General features: G+C 59.9%; 2 protein-coding genes across 2 annotated transcripts in view; one reads left to right on the top strand and one right to left on the bottom strand.

Moving 5' to 3' along the window:
• Positions 1–5,100: 5,100 nt before the first annotated feature.
• Positions 5,101–12,776, bottom strand: LOC309678783 (sodium-dependent serotonin transporter-like; the record flags this gene model as incomplete). The annotated part of the gene is made up of 13 exons (XM_082491932.1): positions 5,101–5,181; positions 5,688–5,855; positions 6,915–7,015; positions 7,232–7,331; positions 7,480–7,611; positions 7,948–8,060; positions 8,364–8,491; positions 8,731–8,834; positions 9,496–9,630; positions 9,942–10,080; positions 10,381–10,600; positions 10,760–10,894; positions 12,557–12,776. The coding sequence occupies 13 exons, from the start codon at positions 12,774–12,776 to the stop codon at positions 5,101–5,103; spliced, it is 1,776 nt and encodes a 591-aa protein (XP_082348058.1).
• Positions 12,777–21,296: 8,520 nt separating this feature from the next.
• SGSM1 (small G protein signaling modulator 1) overlaps positions 21,297–21,401 on the top strand; it is a 41,807-nt gene continuing 41,702 nt past the window's right edge. Inside the window, exon 1 of the mRNA XM_082491659.1 lies at positions 21,297–21,356. Within this exon, the coding sequence (XP_082347785.1) occupies positions 21,338–21,356 (19 nt within the window). The 5' untranslated portion in view covers positions 21,297–21,337. The remainder of the gene's footprint in view (positions 21,357–21,401) is intronic.

A 21,401-nucleotide genomic window follows, 5' to 3' on the forward strand; every position in this document is an offset into this window, starting at 1 on the left:
TAAAACCATCTGTCTGACGCTGCTTTTTCTTCTGTGAAGCATTTCAGAAGTTGCGAGGGGAGGGGGAATATCTTACTTTTCAAGCTGGCTTTGTTCTCTCTCTTTTTTTATATTGTAAACTAAAGAATATTGAACAGTTTCAGTTCAAGTTTTGTTAGTCTGGGACTGGGGGGAGGGGGGGAAAGGGTGTTTTTTCTTTGTGCTTTTTTTTTTTTTTCCTTTCTGTGACATTTGCATCATTCCATCTAAACTAGAAAGCCCTGCTTCCCTGAAACAGGTGCTGCTTTTCTTAAACCCTAGCTTACATCTTACGCTATATGGGTTAAAAGTGTCCTCTGATCCCCTGCGAGTGCCGGAGGGAAAACCAAAGATACTGCACAATGCTACGCTACACCCTTCGGTATTTTTTCCTAACACGGAGTCTTTTTCAATAATTATCCTTATCGCCCTTTTTGTACATTAAAGGTGACATTATCATCTATGAAACTATCAAAGAGAGTTCTGGTTTAGTCTGAAACAGACACATAATCCCTGGAAATGTTTTTTCTGACATTTTCGGCCACCCTTTGAGTCTCCCTGGTTAGAAAACGGGGATGAGGATGATAGGGATGGTTCTGAGACGATGAAAGGCAGGGCGGGGGCTGGACGGCAGTGCGCGGGATTAGTTTCTGTACCTACCTTTGTGAGCAACCACGATAGGGGAAGACGAGCCGAGGGCTGCACGGGGTGTTCAGTATTAATGCCGGCACTGCTGTATGAAAGCTGAGCCCAACTTCTCTTCCCAAGGGAGCCTCGAGGCTTACAGAGGAAAGCAGAAGTCAGAAATCCCTGTAGTTTGTTCTAAAACTATAACTAGCTTTTAAAGTTCTTCAAATTGATGCTATTTCCACAGTGTCGGTGCTGTTTGTCTCTCTTCCTGAGAGGAAGTATGTACTTTGTGCTTTTTGGGCTGTTGTTTGAATGCACAACAGTAATTCATTACGCGCTTAATTTGGAAATCCTCCTTACGCCGGCTGACTTTTGATTCAAAATAGCTCATCTTCGTAACTGAGTTAACTGAACTTTACCCACTAACATCTCCTGGTAACTGCACCGTGCCTGCGGGATAAGCTTTTGTTTTCAGTTTAGCGTTACCAGTTCCTTGCTAACAAACATCCATGAAAACGGGGGCTTCACCCGGCATCGCGCTGCTGTCCTGCCCTGTCCCCCCGCCGCTGAAAAGGGGGTACGAACTGCAGGGTTGCGAGCGGTGGGAAAGGGGACGGCCTCATCCCTTCCTACAGCTGCAGCTGGGTTAGGTTAATAACAAACAGAACGTCCGGGAATAAATAAGAGAGCCCTGGATTGTTTACATAGCTTTTTATTTGTACAAAGAGACATAGCAGGGAGCGAAGAATGAATGCAAACAAGAATGCTGCTCGTGGGACGGCGGAGCTGCGGCTGCAAGCTGCACCATCCACCCCCCGGGAACGGCGCCCAGCTGCAGGCCGGGCTTCACACCAGGCAAAGGACCGAGAAAAATCAGCGATACGGGATGCGGCGATCAAAAAAAGAACAGGGTTGGCAAGCAGGAGAACAGGGTTACCTTGCTTCCCCCCTCATGCTTCCCTTCGCCTAGCTCTGCCCCAGCCCAGCCTCCTACTGTCGTTTCACAAAGCAAATCCCCCGTCGCAATGAGAGCGGTGGGCGTCCTTTAAAACAAACTGAACAGAAAACACGTCCGATGCAGCACAAAGTTTCAGAGAACAGGTCAACGCAATTGTTGTAGGAGTTAAGTTTTACAATACTAAATAAATTACTAGCCCAAACACCCCCTATGTTAAATACCAAAGTAATACTTAATAAGCAAAATCCAGTTACTACTCAGAGCAGTGCAAAACAAAATAGCAGCATTCATATGCAGCTGTGATTTCAGTGTAAACACTTGAATTTATTACTGAGAATGCACACAACAGGCCTGTCCGGAGCTTAACTGCAGCGTTCGCCCGGAGAGTCCCAGCGCTGACGCTTCTCCCTGGCTTGCAGCGTGGTGGAGGGTGCGCTTCCAGGCGGAGAGGGACCTGCTCGGGAGCACACGTCCACCCGCCAGGAGATGAGAGCTCAGCACAAGCTGGAAGCCCTCGTCTGCACCCCGGTTCATCACGGGTTCGGTGTGGCCGTTGTGGTGCAAGGCTGCTTTTGGCTTTTTAGCCAATAGTTAAAGCAATGACCGTCAGGAATGACAAGCCTGTCCCTGCGCAGCGACGCCGGCCGCCGCTCACGCTTCCGTATTTCTGCTCAGAGCCAAGTGTGTACCAAACCCCTCAGCTGAGTTTTTCCCTTCAGACTATTTTTGAAGGCTGTGCTACAAACCCTCAAGTCTCGGCGTTCAAGCAAGGAACCGAATTCATTAGAAAGCAAAACTAGACATGGCGTAATTGAGCGCACAGGCCTGCTCGACAGACAGCGATGATGTTACTCCGGCCGTGTTCTCCTGCCGACCCAGCACGGCTCCCCGGCACTGATGGGAACGGGCGTCGTGGCCGCTGGCGCTCCCCGCAGCCTCCCGCACTTTGGGGCGCACTGCACACCCCAGGGATGCTCTGCAGCACATCGCGTCAGACCAGCCTTGCTGAAACGCTGTGTGATGGGAGGAAGGTGTGTTGGGAGGGGGGTGTGATGGGAGGAAGGTGCGATGGGAGAACGGTGTGTTGGGACAAGGGCGGAATGGGAGAAAGGTATGTTGGGACGAGGGTGCGATGGGACGGGGGTGCGATGGGACGGGGGTGCGATGGGACGGGGGTGCGATGGGACGGGGGTGCGATGGGACGGGGGTGCGATGGGACGGGGGTGCGATGGGACGGGGGTGCGATGCTGCAGACGCTGCTCACACCCACCCGGTTCTGCTGCCGAGGTGCTGCCGGGGGGTCCAGCACCCAGCCGGACTGTCACGGAAAGCGACGTCGTGATGGAGCCACACCCTGCTGCACGCGACATCAGGGCATCCCCGGCCGCTGGCAGGAGGGGCGGCGGGCCGGGTCGGGCCGGGAGGTGCCCGGCGGGGACCGGCAGCGCTCCCTCCCCCCGCCTCCTCCCCGCCGGGTCCCGCTCCGTTACCGCCGCCGGACGGGCTTGTAGACGCAGATGGCCATGAGGATGATGGTGAGCAGCAGCGCGCTGAGGATGCTGCCCAGCAGCACTGCGGGAGAACGACAGGTTAGGGCCTGAGCCCACCCCCCCGCGCGCTCCCCAAAATTAGCTTTAAAAAAAAAAAATTAAAAAAAGAAAAAAAAAAAAAAGAAAAAGAAAGGCGAACCCAAGCGGAAAGGCGCCCGAGCGCTGCCGTACCGCCCCCCGCCGCCCCTTACCCAGGTTCTGCTTCTGCAGTACGGCGTAGGGGCGGCCGCGCTCCGGCGGGCCCGGGGCCAGCAGGGCCAGTGCCGCCAGCGCCCACCGCCGCACCGCCGCCAGCGCCATCGCCCCCGCGCGGCCCGGCCCCGCCCCTTCCTGCCGCCCCGCCCCCGCTCCGCCCGGCCCCGCCCCTTCCTGCCGCCCCCGTCCCGCCCCTTCCGGTCTCCTCCTCCCCGCCCCGCGATGGCCTTCCGGGAGCTGCGGGCGTGGCGGAGCGGGGTTGGTGGCCTCTGAATCCCCGTGTGCATCGCCCAGCCCCATGTTCGTCCCCCTAAGCCCCAAATTCGCCCCGCCCAGCTCCGTGTCCCCCCGCAGCCCCGTTTCCCCCCAGCCCCATGTGCCCCCCCCCAGCCCTGTGGCCCCCCCAGCCCCATGAGCCCCCCCAGCCCCGTGTGCCCCCCCCAGCCTCATTTTTGGTTCCCCCCCCCCCCCCCCCCCCCCCGCTCCCCGTTTGCCCTCCCAGCCCTATGTCCCCCCACCCCGTGTAAGCCCCCCCATCCACATGTGCATACTCCATCCCCGTGTACTTCCTCAGCTCCATGTCCCCCCCCAGCCCCACGTGTGTCCCGCGGCCCCATGTGGATCCTCCAGCCCCGGGTCATCCCCCCAGCCCCATGCCCACCCCCAGCTCTCGGCTGCACTCCGATGTTCTGTTCTGTGTCACCCCGAAGGAGAGCGGGAGCCGCCGGGAGGGGATGGTGAGGGGTCACCGGGGTTGACCAGCACATGGCCGAGACGCCGGCGGGGGGCTGCTGCTTCGCCTCCGCTGTGGTGAACGCGGGCGCTGGGAAGCGTTTAACGGTCCTAATAACTGCTGAGAACTGGTGAGGCTGCACTGGAAGTGATGTGACATTATTGGGAAGCTGTGACAGATGGGAGGTGGGTGGTTCCCGCCAGCGCCGGGGCTGCTTCGCCCTGACCCCCACACTGTTTTTTAAAATGACATCTATTAAGGTCTTTTATTCTTCAAATGCCAGAGGCCGTCACTTTTCTCCGACTTTTTTTTTTTTTACCTCTACCGGACTTTCTGCTCTTTGCACCAGAAGAAGGTATTTGTGTGTCAGGACAGTGGCAGCCCCCCTCTGCCTCCCCCAGCCCAGCCCCGTGCTCTCAGCCACAAGGAACCCGTGGTGGTGAGCTCCAGCTCCTCTCCCTCGTCTGATCTCCTAACGATTGATATCAGCTTTATTTCACACGTCACTCACGGCACGGCTAATGGCATGCACTGCTCGCGCCAAGCAGGTTCGCCCAGCACGGTCGCGAGCATCTCGAAGCGTGTTCACGGCTCGCACCGCGGCACAGCAATCCCTCGGCAGTGGCGCTCGCTGCTGCGCCTCCGTCTTCACCAGGAGTTGGGGTTCACCTCCAAACCGGAGGAGTTTGGCCCTTCGCTTCCAGGCCGGCGGGACTCAGCGGCGGGTCCCGTTCTCCCTTGCTGTGGATCAGAGGTTTTCCTGCCCGCAGCGAGAAGGGGCTCCGGTCTGTCAGCGCGTGCTGGCGGTGCTGCTCCTGCTGAGATGGTCAGACACGAGGACGAGAGCCGGTGGCCGGGGAGGTGCCGCCACACGTGCAGCCGCCGGGGGAGAGGCAAAGGGCCGGTTGCTTGAGGAAGGTGACAGCGGCTTCTCTTCTGCCCGCCCCGCTGCTTCGTCGGAGCAGGAGCCGAAGGAAGCCGAAGCAGTCTCTGCATCCCCTGGATGTGCCGCTGGGCTACAGGACAGGTGACATGCACACCGCCTCTGCTTGGGGGTCTCGTGTGGTTTTCTCCGGCCGAATGCAGACGGCGAGGCGCTGGAGGGTGTAAGCAGGCAAAGAAAAACAGGCAATGGGTTTCCTTCCCGCACCAGGACCCGGTGCCACGTGCAGGGCTGCCTGCCCTGGCGTGCCAAAGCCATCCCCACCAGGATCTTGCTTGCTGCAGGGCCGGGGGCTGTGTCAGCCCACAGCAGACCGCAGCGGGCAGGAGGCGTCCCAAAAACGTGCTGAGAAGGAGGGGTGACAGCTGGGGACAGTGTCCTGCCTCCAGGGCCATGCTGATGCAGCCCCGCTGCCTCCTGGACAAATTCACAGCTTCAGAAATACAATTGAAAATGATCAGGCCGTCGAGCCGCGCTCCTCTGAGCCCTGTTCCAAGCGGCTCACCAGGCGTGATTTAATTGCCACGTGAACAGAGATGCTGAGGACACGCCAACCATCTGCCCAGCTCCTTGGCCCCCATCTCCGGCTGACCCGAGCGGGGGTCCCTGCCCACCCCCAGCCCACATGGGGGCCACAGGATTGCCTGTCCCACTCCTGACCTGCTTGAGAGACCCCGGTGTCCAGACAAGCTTGTACACCATGTAGAAGGGGATGCAGATGAAGGACGATGCTCCTATGAGGTACCCCACCGAGATGCTCCACTCGGGGTACTGATAGTCGAAGAGCGTCAGAGGCGGCTGGTCCAGGAGGGAGCTGATGACGATGAACTGCGATGAACAAAGCGGAGCCCCTTAGGGAAGGATGCTCATGGGGCTGGACCACAGTAGGACATGCCCCACTGCAGTAGCGGGGCTGTACAGCCCGCAAAGCCCACGTGCACATGCCACGGGTGGCCAGGAAAGCTCTTTCATGACAGCCGGGCGTCCCCGGTGGATTCAGCCCCGTTGGCTGCTCATGGAGAGCAGATCAGCTGCGACACCTCCCCAGCCCCGCCACTGATGCCGACTCATCCCGTAGGTTAACACCACCTGCATCCCGCTGTCACCGCTGCTTCCCTAACCGGGAAAGGCCAGCGTGGACGTCGCGGTGACATTTCCCAGACTGCCGCCCCTCGCCAGGTGTGGGCTGGGAGGTCTCCGTCTAACAAACCCCACCGGGACGGCGTCCTGCAAGGGCTGCACGTCCCCGTGCTGAAATGAAATCATTTGCCGTCTGCTTTGATTATAATACTTCTCTCTTAATAACCTGGGCAAAGCGCTTAGAGCTGTAATTAATCCTCACAAGGCCTCTTCTCCTCCAGATCCGGCGAGATTAGACCCCTCTGCCTCTGCAGACGGCAGCCTTTGAAGTGCCGGGGGAGTCGGCATTTCAAAGGGGACAGATCCGGCGCGGCGCACAGCGCGGCAGTGCCGTCAGAGGCGTACCCGTGGCTGGCCGTGCCGGCGCTGGACGCTGCGGACTGGGGGGATGAAATGAGGCTGCTCTTGCCCCCGTGTGAGCGCCCAGCTGCCGCCTTTGCCCTGGAGCTGCAGAAGAGGCTGGAAAATGTACTTCCAGCTCCTTTTCTGGGTGAAACCCGCTGTCCCAGGGGCTGCGGGCAGCTTAGCCGGAGCAGCAGCGTGGGGAGCTGGCAGCGACGGCTGCCACGAGCTCTGTCAGCCCTGGCCAGGACCCCGATCCACCCTCCCGGTGGCTTGTTCACCCCGGGGAAGCGGGAGGGGAATAATCGGCAGCAGCAGCAGCCATGGAGGGAAGAGCAGCTCCCCTGTGGGGCACTCAGAGCGGGGTTGACAACCCTGACTTTAATTTGGGCCGTAGATACTCACGGCTAACAAGGCAGGGCTGACGGCAACCCAGCACACCTTCCAGAACATCCCCGGGGTGAAGCCGAGCATGGCTTTCACGTCGTGGGAGAACCTCTGTATCCCTGTCGGAGGAGAGAGCCGTCACGGTCCCAGAGACCCGCGAGGACGTGGGTACAGGGATGTGGGCATGACGCCCTCCGTTCCCCATCCCATCCTCCTCAGGAGTCACACTGGGGCTTCTTCCCCCAGCCCCCCCCCGGCATTTACACACGGGCATAAGGTTAAAGACCTGTGTCGGTCTCCGCAGGGCGTTTTTCATAGCAGAGGCAGTTTCTTACCGTAAAACCAGGAGACCGCTATCGTCTCCAGTAGCACCACCGCCAGGATTGAGCAGCCAGCGCCGAACTCCTCCAGGAGCTTTACCACGTAGGCTCCCCCCTGGAAGAGCACGAGGGAGGGGAGGGTGGCTGCGGACCCCGTGGGCGTGCGGAGCGGGTCTTAGGCAAAGTCCCGCACTGGGGGTCATCGGAGAAACCAGTAGGTGTGTGGTGGGGATGGGGGCGGAGCAGTGCTCGGTGGTACTCACGTAGGTGAGGGTGCTCAGGGAGCCCAGGAAACAGACCGTGATGAGGCCGAGGACGAAGAGCTCCCGTCGCCCCGCCAGGACCTGGGGGTACTCGTCCATCACGGCTGTAATCACGGCCTCCAAACCCCCAAACTGCAAAGGAGATGCCAGCGTGGGGTGGAGAAATGAGATGTGGGGACAGTCACACTCTTGGAGAAAACCTGCTCCCCCCAAGGACCCCTCTGCCAATGAGCAGAGTGGGGACATCCCATCCTGTCCCCTCCCTCCAGGGTGACCGTCCCCTCCAACAGGCTTTGGATGACACCAGCTCAGACCCACCGGAGATGGCGGTGCAGAGCTCCCTCCGTCCCCATGCTTGGTGGCCCTCCTTCCTAAGGCCATAGCTCCCCTTGTCACCCTGCTATCAGCCATGGGACACGGCCATCCCCAGTCCCTGCTGGGGACACGGCCATGCTGTCGCGCACCTACCGTGCTGTCCAGTCCCAGCGTTATCATCATCAGGAAGAAGATGATGGCAAAGAAGGTGGATCCCACCATGTTGGCGATTGCTTCGGGATAGGTGATAAAAAGGAGGCTCGGCCCTGGGAGATGACACTGGTTTGGTTTGCTGTTCCCCGGCTGCTCCAGCACAGCCCCCGGGTGCTGTGGGAACGCGCTTGGAGAAGATGCCCCAAAGCCAGAGTGGCTGTGCCTGGCGCCGGCTGAGATGCAGGGGGCGGACATCTCGCTGCCCTCCGCTCCGGGGAACTGCTCCCAGGCACCCCGACAGACCCCAGGGCCGGCCATCACCCTGCCCCCCCTCAGCCACAACGGGCACGCAGAGCCCCGGGGCAGCCGGCTGCTGCGGGGCCAAGATGGGGCAGTCGCGCTGGAGGGAGGCAAACCTTTATCTCTCGCAACATCCTCCACCTCCACGTCCCTCATCTCGGCCATGTAGCCCAGCACGGTGAAGATGACGAAGCCCGAGAGGAAGCTGGTGAGGCAGTTCACCGCGCTGGTGACGAGCGCGTCCCTGGAAGGCAGAAAGCAGGGAGAACATGTCCTGCGGCAGAAACCCCCCTCCGGTTCGGCGCTCCCCCCCAACTCAACTGCTCCGGTCGCCTGCACCCCCACCAGTTCCCTCTCCCGGCCCCGTGTACCAAAGCCACCAGTAAAATGGGGAGAGATGCTCAGCCTGCGGCCACGGGGCGCAGAGATGTGGCTCCACGGCAGCCCTCGTGCCCACGGGGACCCACGGCTGCGGGAGCTCACCGGTAGCAGTTGTTGTGGAAGTGGTTGTAACTGGCCAGAGCAAGGAGGACACCGAACCCAGGGCCCAAGGAGAAGAAAATCTGTGCAGCAGCATCAACCCAAACCTGGCAAGAGAAGCAACAGGCGGGCTGGAGAATAGGCAATGTGGTCCCCGGGGCTGGGACGGGGTTGGGAGGTGCCCCACGGTGTGCCCACTCCATGGTGTGTGTGCCCACCCCACGGCAGAGGGATGGGGTCCTCGTTGGTACCTGCCACCAAACCTCCTCTCCTGCCTGCCCCGTCCCCCCATGAGATGTGCCCGGAGCAGTGGAGCTGCCGCGGGACGGAGGGAGCTCGTTTCCACCCTGGGGTCCTGCAGCAGCAGGGTGAAGCAACGACATCTGTGCTGCCCCGTGCCCAGAGGGGGGACGAAGCCGAGGGGAGCTTGGAGACCCCCGTGCCCAGTCGGCTGGGCAGAGGGGCCCTGATTACCTTTAATGAGAATTCTCAAGTGCTGCCTGGTAATTACCCACAGGAAGCCTATTGTCAGGCCGGGGCGAGAACGCAGCATGAACAAAACCCGGCGGCAATGAGATGGGTGATTCAATTATAGATTTACATTTCCAAGAGCCCGTCCAGGGCATCTTGTTTCTGTAGGATCAAGTGCCCCATCGCCCTGCGGCTTGGGCAGTGGGGCGAGACCCGTGGGCAGGGGTGGGTGCGCGTCTTGGGGAGGGGGTCTGGGGGCAGCCAGAGCCGGGGTGACACGTCCCACCGCACACTCACCGCTGTGCTCAGGAGCTTGCCCCAGTCTGGGCGCAGGTAGAAGACAACCCCTCTCCAGGCTCCGGGCAGGGTGGCCCCCCGGACCAGCAGGATGAGCAGGACGACGTAGGGCAGCGTGGCTGTCACCCACACCACCTGCAGAGAGGCAGCCGTCAGCCCCCGGCACCGGCAGAGCTGCTCCACCGAGCACCCAAACCACCCGTGCCGGCACAGCCGGCTCGCTCGCGGCTGCCCAGGGTGGCCAAGGGGTAGGGGCATGGGGAGGAGGTGACATCCCGTGAATAAGCAGCCAGGTGAGCTGCAAGACCCCACCAGGGCTTAGTCCCTCCCGCCTGGCCCCGGTCGCGGAGGGGATGCTGCATGCCGGGCTGCGAGCCCCCACGTGCCCCGGGGCTCTGGCGCATCCATACCCGGGAAGGGCTTGGCGCCGGAGCCCTCTTTCTTACCTTCCCGGAGGTTTTCACCCCTTTCCACAGGCTGAAGTAGACGATGGTGAAGATGAGGAAGAGGCAGAGGAGCAGCTGCCAGTGGATCCCCCCCACGTTGTACAGACCCCCGGACTTCTGGATCTCCAGGACCTTCCTCCTGCGGGCAGGGATCCCCACGGCCGGGGAGGGGGTCTCAGGCAGCGCGGTGCTGCTGGCTCTGCCCTTGCAGGCAGCTGGGGAGCGGGCTCAGCCCTGGGCAGGCAGTGCCATGCTCACCTCTCCCCTGGAGCACCGGGTACGGTGGCCCTGAGCTCCTCAGAGCATCCCCCCATGACGGCCATGGGCAGTAGCGTACCTGCTCCCAGGTACCCCCGTCCTATGCCCCATGCAGCAGACCCGAGTGCCACCACGGGGATGTGCCCCAGCTTCAACACGTCATCCACCTACGTGCACTTACGTATAAAACTCTTCAGCGGGGGACCGGGAGAAGTTGGTCCAGGTGACGTTGCTCCTCCCGAAGTAGTTGGTGCAGTCGGGTGTGTTCCAGGGGTTGTCGCAGCTCGCCCAGGGCAGGGTGCCCGAGAAGGACGAGTAGAAGTAATAGAGAGCCCAGGCGATGATGGTGTTGTAGTAGAAGGAGACGTACAGGCCAATGATGCAAATGGCAAAGCCGATGCCTGGGCAAAGAGAGGGGCAGACTCAGCAGCCCGCGCCGGTCCAGCCCTCTCCCCGTCCCCTGGGACGCGGCTGTGGGGACCCGCACCGCCTGCACAGCCAACACCAGCGCTGCACGGCCCCCAGCCCGCGGCGGTGGCCCGGAGCTGGGGGTCTCTTACCTTTAAAAATGGGGCAGATGCGCTTCCAGATGGGGATGGCGCCTGTCCTGTGGAACTGCCCCAGGGCCAGCTCCATGTAGAAGAGGGGCACCCCTCCGAAAACCGCCATCAGCGTGTACGGGATGAGAAAGGCTCCTGTGGGACGAGGAGCAGAGCGGCGGTGACCACTGCGGCCCCGCGCCGGCCAGCGAGCGCAGGCAGCTGCGGATGGGGGGCTGCCACTGCTGCCCCCCCCCCCTCCCGCTGCAGCGAGGTGTCACGGAGGAGCACAGACAAAGGGTTTGGACATGTGTTTTGTAAGGTGCTTTACAAATCATCTGTTCGGGGGGGGTCACAGATGTGAGGACCCGGTGTCCCGGACTCCAGCGCTGCGGTGTTAGTCCCCGCTGGCGTCCCAGCATCGCCGGGGGGGATCGTTTGGCCGGGACGGTAGAAAGAGCAATAGAAACCATCAGGGCACAGGGGATGGCACACCGAGCACCTCTCAGGTCTAGAAGAGTTTTGGAGAAAATCCCACTGATTTTCTACACGGTCACGCCAAGACACAAGTAATTAACGCCGTAATCTGCATTATTCATAACAGTGTCGTCCTCACCAGGGCTACACTTGTACCCCATGGAGGTTTTGGAACCGGAGCTGCTCTCTGCGCTCGTCAGAACAGCCCTGTTGGGATTAGTTAATTTAACCCCCACGGCTCCTCTCTCCGCGAGCCCTCCACGCGCTCCACCCTCAACCCCTCCAGGGTTTCTCTTCTAGGAACATCTCCAGCTGATGGCGGAGCCCACCACCGGCCCCGATGAGCGCTCCCGCCCTGCGTGGACCGCGGCTGTCCTTTCCAAGAGCTGCCGTCCGAACTTCTCACCCTCCCCTGTGCGTGGGGCGGGTGGGGAGAGCATCTCCCTGAACCACACCGACGAAGAGCAGGTAAAGTTCGCTCCTGGTCCCACAGGAGTAAATCACAAATAACTGTGCTTCAGTGTGGGCACCTGGGATCCACATTTTAGCCTTGAGTGTGGTACTAATTATCTCCTTCTAATTTTCCCAAGCAGCAGAGGACGTTACCCGACTGCCGACTTCCGCAATTAAACCCACTGTGCTTTTGCAAACAGCACAAAATCTTCATTCCTCAATTTTAATTTCCATGCCAGGGGTTTTTCTCCTCTGCTCTACTTAAAGCAATTTATTTAGATGTCATTTACTCCGGGTTTTTTTCCCCTTCACGGGGCTTTTGTGTCTTAACTTTCTGTCGACGACCCACAGGAGGGAACGCCCCGAGCCCCGCGCGGTGCGGGGCTGCGCGGTCCCGGGGAGCCGGGGCTGCTCGGCGGCATCCAGCTGGGATCTGCGGCGGGCGGCTGGGACGCTCGTGAGGATTATTTTAAAACACGAGCCGTCAGAAAGGGTGGCTTTCGCAAAGGTCACAAAGGGTACGAACCTCCCACCCCAAATTTGCCGATTCTTAATCCTTTTACGCAGTCTGGACCGCGCTAGTTTTCTCTTTGCAACCCTCGAGCTGCTACCGCACCTCTAACCGTGCCGGGGAGGGAGTGAATGGCACCGAGGAAGGAGGAGGACAACTGTGAATGGAGGAGGATTTTGAATGAAGAAAGACACAAAACAGAAAAGAGACAGATGTCAGGAGAAGTTGTTGGGTTTGTCTCTAAAGTGCCCCGTCCGGAGAGGAGCAGCTAGAGACAAAGAAAGAAAAGAAACAGCGAGTTTTTCAGCATGGGAAAGGTGAAAAACAGGTTTCTTTTCTCCAAAAGAAGACTTAAATAATCCCAGTGGTGTCCTTACCCCCTCCGTTTTGGTAGCAGATGTAAGGGAACCGCCAGACGTTGCCCAGATCCACAGCGAATCCGACGACCGAGAGGAGGAAATCCATTTTTTTGCTCCACTTGTCCCTGGGGTGGGTTTGGGGTCGCGGGGGTGCGGGGCCGGGCGAGGGACCGGGGTGGGGGGCCGTGCCCTGCCGGGGAGGGCTGGCAGCGGGCGCCGGGCAGGGCTGCTCTGCCATCCTGTCGCCCCGGCAAATCCTGCAGGATTCAGGCTGAGTAACTTGGGGCCGGGAAGGATTTTTCTGTTGCTGATGACAGATCCGAGGAGGGGAGGGTCAGGCTGACTGCGCTTCCCCACCTCCCGCTGGAAACCCACAGCACCGAGAGCAGCCGGCGGAGAAACCCATCCTCTGATCAAAGGCAGGAGGGGGGAGAGCGGTTTTCCGAGCGCAGGGCTGAGGCGCGGGGACCAGCATCACCGCACGGGTGTCTGTCCCCTCTGCTCCCTGGGTCTGCGCCCGGGCGGGAGCATTTTGGGGTTGGGGTCGGTGAAACGGAACCGTACTCGCACACAGAGGTGCCCCTTCCCTCCTGACAAAGAGTTATTTCTTTCTCCTCGCTGTATTTTGCAATTACCGCTCTGCGCATGATGACACTAAACCCACCAAAATGATGGCGGCTCGTTCTTGTAGGGGAAACTCTGCGGAGCGAGCGGGCCCTGGAGATGCCCCCTGGCCGGGAGGCAAGTGCACGGCACGAACGCGACCGGCGCTCGCCGTGGGCCCACCGGACCCGCTGTGGTCTGGGGGTATCTCTGTGTGCTGCCGGGAGCCAGCGGCGCTCGCGCAGAGCCGCCCGGTCCGAGCCATCCCACATCGCCCCGTCTGTCCTCATGGACCTGCTGGGTCTTTCCGTAGCCCAGGGGGGGCGAGTGGTTGCCAATAAGCCGCCTGAAAGCGAAATAACTTTTGCAGCTCAGCTGCCATGAGGGAGGGGATGGCAGCGTACCGAAAGCCATCGCTCTCCTCAGTTTGACAGTTCAGCAGTGAATTTTATGGCCTGCTTGCAGCCCTGGCAAGTCCCTGGGTCTTGTCCCTGGCTGTGACACGGGGGCCGGTGCTGAGCGAGCCCTTGCCTTGGGCCACCCAGTGCTCCGGGGTGCTCCAGCACCGGCTTTTCCAGGCACCCTCATCTGTAATTACAAGAAACTACAGAAGAGATCAAACCGGGAACGGTGGTTCTTAGGGCCACGGTTCGCGGGTTGCTGTGACGACGTGACGCCAGTCACCCAGCGTCTACCCAGCACGGGAAACCTCTGGACACTGTTAATCCATCAGGCACACGCATGGAGACCCATTAGAAACGTCCACTTAAAAACACATTTGGGTTTTTTTCTTTTTGGGGTGCCTGGCGCTGGCTGTCGGGGCTGGGGGACCCGAGCGGCTTGGGGGGGACTGATGCTCATCCCCCGGGTGGACGTCCCGGTGCTCCGCGTGGCTGCGGTGAGGTGGGCAGGACAGACTGTGCCACGGTGGGCTTAGTCCAGGCGACGGTGGCACAGTCACCCTGGGGCAGGGACGCGGCTCTGCCGGGGATGTCACCCCACCAGCTCCTCGCCCGCACAAGAGCCCTTGGGAACGGGATTTTGGCATCTTCACCAGCTCCCCCTCCTTGCCTCCCTGCACTTGGCTGCCCCCAGCGCCTCGCCGTGTGTCCCCAGGTTCTCCCTGCCCTGGAGCGGGGACCCCAGCAGTGGACGGCCAAACTGGGGTGCCCAGTCCGGAGCTGCCCCCTCCCGGCGGGCAGCGATGGGTGGTGGGACCCCTCCGGCCACCCGCCTGCCGTGGGTCCCCGCGCAGGGCGGGCTGCGCTCGGCACGGCTTCTCCCTCTCCGCCTGTGAAATTATCATTCCTTTTAACACCTCTTTTTTGAAAATGCAACGATTTTCTGCCTGTGCGCTTTCGAGGAGCGGCGGGTACCAACTCTCCGCACGTGCTTTTCTCCGAGCGAAGGGGTTCAGTCGGAGGGTGTGAGGCTGATCCTGCACCCCGGTCCCTGCGCTGGGTGGGGAGCGAGAGGAGGTTGGGGGGGTCCCGTCGCGGCCAGGCAAAGCCCCCCCCCCTCCATGAGCCCCACGGCTTTGCCGGTGCAGTTCTCCCCTGAGCCGAGACCCAGCACACGGATGAGGGACAATTAATCTCCTGCAGGTTTATACGGGATTTGTGTCACTCCTGGGACTTTGCAAAGCCGTGAATTTCAGCTGCACTCCTTACAGTGGGGGTGCGGGCGCAGCCCTCGGAAATGAAAGCCGAGGCTGTGCTCTGGGGCTGCGGGGGGCGGCGGAGGGGCTGCACGTGTCCCCTCTACGGGATGAAGGTGAGAAATCCCTGCTGCTGATGCGATTTGAGGAGAGTGTTGGGGGGAACAAGGTTTAATCCCCCCAACCGAGGACCATTTTAAGGGCAGAAATGACAGAACGGAGATGGCTGGTGCCATAGCAACTGTAGAAAAAATAATAGCTCTTTCTCTGTAGCTGACCCTGCTTTTCTCTGGGTAGATCACACGCAGCGGCTTGGGGTGCCGAGTGTGGAGACCCTCCTGCACCCAGACCCTGCTCCCTGCCCAGGAAGCCTCAATAGGTGGGCTCAGAGTCAGTCCCAGTCCCCACAGGAGGCTGCGCTGGCGGGGAAGGGGGGAATGGTGGTCTGCGGTGGTCTGTGGGGAGCAGGTCCCCCCGCCGTATCCCTCACTGGGGGGCACTAGGATGAAGCCACTTCCCGGGTGCACAGCAGCAGCAGTTCAAACACTGGCATCGTTTTTAGAACAAAGCTCCTTGCTCTCCTCAAGAGAGAGAGAGCACTTTTTTTTCTCCACACTGATCTTTTAAATTGCAGGAGGTGGGCTTTGTACTCGCACCTTGGGCTAAGCAGGGCTCGCAGCAGCGGCACTGGCCCGGCAATGGCCGTGGCTGTTCCCACAGCATCTCCACGCCAGAGCTGCACGGTGGTTTGGCAACGCGGGGATGCGCAGCCTGCACGCTGCCATCTAAAAGCTCCCTGCGCCGAGGCACCGACGGGTATCAGTGTCCCAACACGCCGGTGCTGCTCCGCTCCAGCCCAGCCGATGTGCTGCACCGTCAGTTTGATGCTGCTGTTGCCATTCCAGCATCCTCCACCCGTGACAGATCCCCCCCCCGCCCCGGGGTCCTCATTGGGGAATGAGCCGCGAATGCACCCAGCGCTCCCATCCTGCTCCCCCCTTCTCCTTGGGTGCCCGATCGCCCACCCGTGCCGCTGCCCACTGCCTCTCCGCACCGACCCGCTCATGCGGCTGCCTCTTCTCCGGCATGGGGTCAAGGCTGCCGCTGTCAAGTCAATAAGGAGAGAGCTTTGAAATCTCAATTTTTATTTTTTTTTTTTCTAGAAGCTGCAAGCTGGAAAAGCCACTGCAGGTTCTCAGGGCTGCTGGAGATGGGAGGAGGGCAGAGGGAGAGGTGTCTCTGGGAGATGGTTTTCATTGCGAGGAGTTGTGCTCCCCAGACTCAGCCCCGGTGTCTTGGGGTCCTGCGAACGCCGAGCTCCCAGCAGGATCCTGGCTCTGCAACCTGCTGGAGAGATGAGTTTTCCCCAGAGTTTTATTTATTCTAATCACAGTTTTCCAGCCCCCGCGTAAGGACCTGGGTGTGTTGCTCCAGCTTGGCCCATTGTCCTGGTTTGAGCCACACAGGACTAATTTATCTCCTACTGCCTGGGAAAATCGCACTTTTAGAAGACTCTAGTATCTGAATTTGTGAAAATATTTACCTTATAGCCGGCTATGGTGTGTGGGTCTCAAGGTCTCTGTGTTTTTGAGCTCACCAGGTGCTGGGATGAGGAGGAGCGAGACCCGGGCACTTGGCCCAAAGTGCCCAACAGGATTATTTCATACCATGAACGTCCCATTCAATATATAAATTAGAAACTTTGCTGCAAAGTTCTCTTCCTTAATGGCTGCGATCCAGAGAACTCCTTGCACGGGTGCCGGAGCCCTGAGCCCTTCCCTTCCTCCCAGAGCTGCAGCGCTCGCAGTGTCCCACACCGGCTGTCGCTGCTGGAGCGCACGGCTTCTACGGATAGAAGGGACTGAGGATAATCCTGGTATATTCTATATTGGCATTGGGATCAATATTGGTTCTCTACTGTTATTAATGTTAATTATCCAGTCTTATTCTTTTGAATCTGTTTATACTTCAGCCCTTGGGTTTCCTTGTTTTTTCCTGATTCCCCTTCCTGGGTGGGGAGGGGCCATGAGAAAAATTGTCTAAACGACAATAAATTGTTGTGGGTTTCTCAAACCATAACACCCATCAGCGGTTCCACGTGGGGCTCAGCGTGCTCATCACTGACACACCGGACGGGGGAGTTTTCTGGGTAAAATGTTGTTATTTTGCCAATCGTAGCCAAATATTTTTGTCCATCATCTGACATTCAATTAGAAGCTGTTCAGAGAGGAGGCTCTGGAGGCTACATAGCGTTTGAAATCATACACAGCTGAAGTCAGCGGCGCTGGATCCGAGCGAGGGGGAAGGGGCAGCGGCAGGCGGCTGCGACGGGGGTCTCTGCCGGTTCTTTACTGCAGCTCACGTGCTGAAAGCCGGCTGGTCCCCTGCGCTCCGGCCATCCTGCTGTCCAAATACCTGCAACATCGCTGCCAGACATACTCTGTGCGCTCCCTTCACCAGGTTGTTTTCGCTTTTTCCTGTTATTTTCGCTTTTTCCTGTTATTTTCTTTACTCAAAGCACAAATCACTTTAGATTTAAAATGTGGAGTTTAAATCTAGCTCAACTCAGATTTAAATTTGAATTTCCATCGAGTTAGAAGGTGTTTCTAAACAGTACGATTATTTGATTAGCAGATTGCTTTTATCCTACCTGCTCATCCGTGCAACGAAATGCAGAGGAGTGAACTGCGGTCTTAAAACAACCACCCTGTTTAAGCCGCAGAGGCAGCAGTGGGAAGTTTAATTTAATTAGCATGATACTCAGAGATGTAACTTAATCACATTAAGTATAGATCAACGTGCTCTCATTTAAGCTCTCCAGACTTCAAAAAACAGGGGCCAATCATCTCCCACCTGTCTTTAATCCAGGGAGAAGCAGAATTTTCCAAGGAAAAGGAAGCAGCGAGGCTTATGGAGAGCTCATCCCTGTGCTTGTTTCGGCTAATTTCTCCCCAAAGGAAGGTAGTATATTAGTAATAGCTCCCACTCCCTCTGTGGCACTGCTGTTCCTGGGAAGAGGTCAGGCAAATCACTTGTGGTCCCTCTGTGATGGCTTAAGCGTCACCTTACTCGGCATGTGGTCCCACAGAAGTGCCGGCACCCCCAACCACCAGAACCCCTCTGGGTTCGTTCGGCATGCGGACGCTGCCCACCCCGTGTTAGTGAGCCTGCGGTACCGCGGAGAGATTGACAGGACTGAAGATTGTACAAAACCAGCACGGTTCATTAACAGGAATCAAAATGATCTTCTCGCTCCTCTGGGCTTCCCTCCGCCAGTGCTGTGCATTTGGGTCAGGCTCACCGGGTGGGCACTACTCCCCCAAGCTCGGCAGAGCCCCGCAGGAGTGCGGGTCCCCTCGGCATCACCCCTCGGCTGCATCCTGCCGGCACCAGCGCGGGGGGAACCAGGCAGCGCTTGTCAGAGAACAAACGCTACGGCAGAGCTGCCGAGGTCTTGTGGGTGCTGTAAAAGCTGCTTGGGCTCATCTTGGCCCTTAAAATAAGTGGGGTTTGTTGGCAAAGTCCTAAAAGAGTTGTTTTGGCTCAGCTCAGCTCATTTTCTTGATTGAGGTGCTAAACTGAACAATTCCTGATGTCCCCTGTCATTCAAGAGGCAGGTCAATGTCTCCAACATCATTTTCACGATAGCAAAAGCGAGAAACGGGCAGGAGAAACTCGCCTGCCTGTCCGAGCCCGAGTTCAAAGCTTTGTCGGTCAGTCCAGGCTCTCCCGGCTGGTTTACGTCAGACAGTCATCCTGAGCTGGGGAAGCTTTACAGAGACCAGAGCCGTGCAAGGTGCCATGCGTGACACGTTCACGCTGTGCCCCGGCTCCTTGGGAACCTGGCACCTTTTTGGTTCCAGCACCCGCAGGTACGTGGAGCCACGGCTCTGCGCTGTCCCAGGGACAGGGGAGTCAGTAGGCTGCCTCTGCTCATGGTAGTTTTGTTCACTGTTGATATCTGATGGCGCTCCTACGTGGTGTTTTATGAGGCTGCGATGCCTTCATCATGAGTGTTTACTAGCCTGTCTTAATTGCCCATTCAAGACTGTCATCAGTAAATGACAGGCAGGGTTGCGCAGCAGCAGAGCTCGGTACCAGCCGAGGGGGCTGACTGTGAGCACAGCCTGACTCCTGGCCAGCTGCGAGGGTCTCGGGTCAAACCTGGCAAGCCCTGGGCTCCTGCCTCTTAGCACCTTCGGTCCTTCTCCTGCCGCACCCCTTTTGGAGGAAGGGGACCCCATCCTCAGAGGCTCTCCATGGACAGACCCCTGGTGCAGGCTCTTGGGCAGAAGAGATGCAATGGTGCCACCTGGTGAGACCGGGCAGGCGGGCACGCTGCCTCGGGGGTCCGCAGCTGATGGTCGTGGGGAGCGGAGACGCAGCCCTATGGACAAACCACGCGTGACACCCCCGACGTGGCACACCAAGTCCTGTGTCACTGGCCCAACCTGAGGCCAGGGGTGACTCCCCTGAGGTCAGCATCCCAAGGGTCGAGTCAACACTCAGTGACTGCAGACGGGAGTTGTGACCCCCACCAGCAGCACCCAGAGATGCCCAGGCTGGATTCCCGTGGATGCCAGAACCTTTCTGGGATACGCCTGGACCAGCAGTCACCTATCCCCAAGCAAGCCGGTCCTGTCACTGCAGTTCAGTAACATTTGCGCTGCCACCACCTCTGTTAACAGAGTATTTAGCAAGCAAATAAACAGTGAAAAGCAAACAGTGTACAAGGAAATAGGTCTTCTCTACAATGGATATGGCACAAGGATTCTCCTGGTCCCTGTGGCAGCGGTAAAGTACAGAAGGGGCTGAATTCTGGTTAATCCCCAGTCCAGAGCTCCCTCCTGTTCTCCCAGCAGATGAACACCCAGCACGGGTGGCAGAGGGGAGCTGTTGGGATGGTTGATTCCTGCTGTCTTCAGGGCCACCCACCACCAGCACGGGGTGGAAGGCAGCTGCTGGGAGGCAGAGGACGCAGCCCAGACCCCGGTGCGGCAGCGGAGCGGTACGCAGAGCTGCGGGGGCTGGGAATTCGGAACAGACTTGGACCTTCCCTGCTCTCTGTGAGCCCTTTCCCAAGCAGTGGAAGCGAGTCCCACCCCAAGCAATGGCAGCGAGGACCAGCCAGGGCTGTGTCGGCGGCCGGCAGCCATGTGCCGGCGTGCAGCGTGGCCGGGCGCCACTGCCCTCACGCTAATGTGGTTTGTAGTTATTGGAAACTGGACTGCGAAGGAGCCGGGATCCTGTTTCTATGGAAATGTCCTGGAACAGCAAATGAGGGAAGAGAAAAACAGAAGATATGTTAATGGGCGCTGCTCAGCAGGGTGCTCTCTGAAGGGGCTGTGATTTTGATAGGAAGCATCTGGGGTCTCCTGTCAATACGTCTTCTCAGCTCATTATCACCTTCCTGGCGTGGAAGAGCCCACCAGAGCTTCTGGATGGTGCGTGGCTGCTGGGACATTGCCGCTTGGCACCTCCCGGAGCTCCCAAACCCCCATACGACGCCAGACATGGCCCACTGCACCCACCACAAAGCCACCCTGTGTGTGGGGACGAACCGAGGGCTGCAGCCTGAGCCCCATCCCTGTATCACCCGTGTCACCCAGCCCCGTGGGCCGCCATCCTCGGGCACCTCAGGGCACCTCGGCCCCAGCTCGGGGGGTGCTGGGGCCTGGCTGGGGCAGAAGGGGTGTCTCAGTTGAAGGGTGCCTGGTGGTGGGGAGCCCCTGGGCGCTGGGGGGCCCGGCTGTGGTCCCCACTGAGGGGCCGGGCCTTGTTGGGGTCCCCCCACTGTGGGGCCGGGTCTGATTCAAACCCCCCCTGGGAGTCCGCGCCTGGTTGGGGTCCCCCCTTGGTGGCCAGGGCCCAGCTGGGGTACCCCCCCACCCCCAGGACTGTGCCCAGTTGGGGTCCGCCTTGTTGGCTGGGTCCCAGTCGGTGTTATCATCCCCCCCCTCGGGGGAACGTGCCCAGTTGGGGTCCTCCCCTTGATGGCCAGGGCCCGGTTGGGGCCCATTACCCCTCGAGGGATTGTGCCCAGTTGGGGTCCCCCCTGAGAGTCCAGGCCTGGTTGGGGTCTCCCCCCCCCCCCCCCTTTAGTGGTCGGGGTCCAGTTGGCGTCCCCCCACTAAGGGGCTGGGCCTGGTTCAGGCTCTCCCTGAGGGTCTGTGCCCAGTTGGGGTCCCCCCCTTGATGGCCGGGGCCCGGTTGAGGTCCCCCCTGAGGGTCCAGGCCTGGTTGGGGTCCCCCCTTGATAGCCGGGGCCTGGTTGGGATCGCCCCCCTCGGGACCGTGCCCGGTCGGGGCCCCTCCCTCGGTGGCCGTGTCCTGGCTGGGGTCGCCCCCCGATGGCGGCCGGTTGCCGGGGTTGCCGCTTGCCCGTCCCCCCCCCGGCGGCGGGCGCGGATTGGCGGCTGCGGCGGCGGCGGCCCCTCCCCGGCGGGCGCGGTTGGGCGGTGCGGCCCGTTCGGCCCCGGCCCGGCCCGGCCCGGCCCGGCCCCGCCGCCAGTCTACCGGCGCTGCGGAGCGGAGCGGCCATGGCGGCGGCACCGGCGGGTAGGGCGGGCGGCGGGGCTGGGACGGGGATCGGGACCGGGACCG

The sequence above is a fragment of the Vanellus vanellus genome (genome assembly GCF_965231255.1).
Source record: "Vanellus vanellus genome assembly, chromosome: 16".
Classification (NCBI taxonomy): Eukaryota; Metazoa; Chordata; class Aves; order Charadriiformes; family Charadriidae; genus Vanellus; species Vanellus vanellus.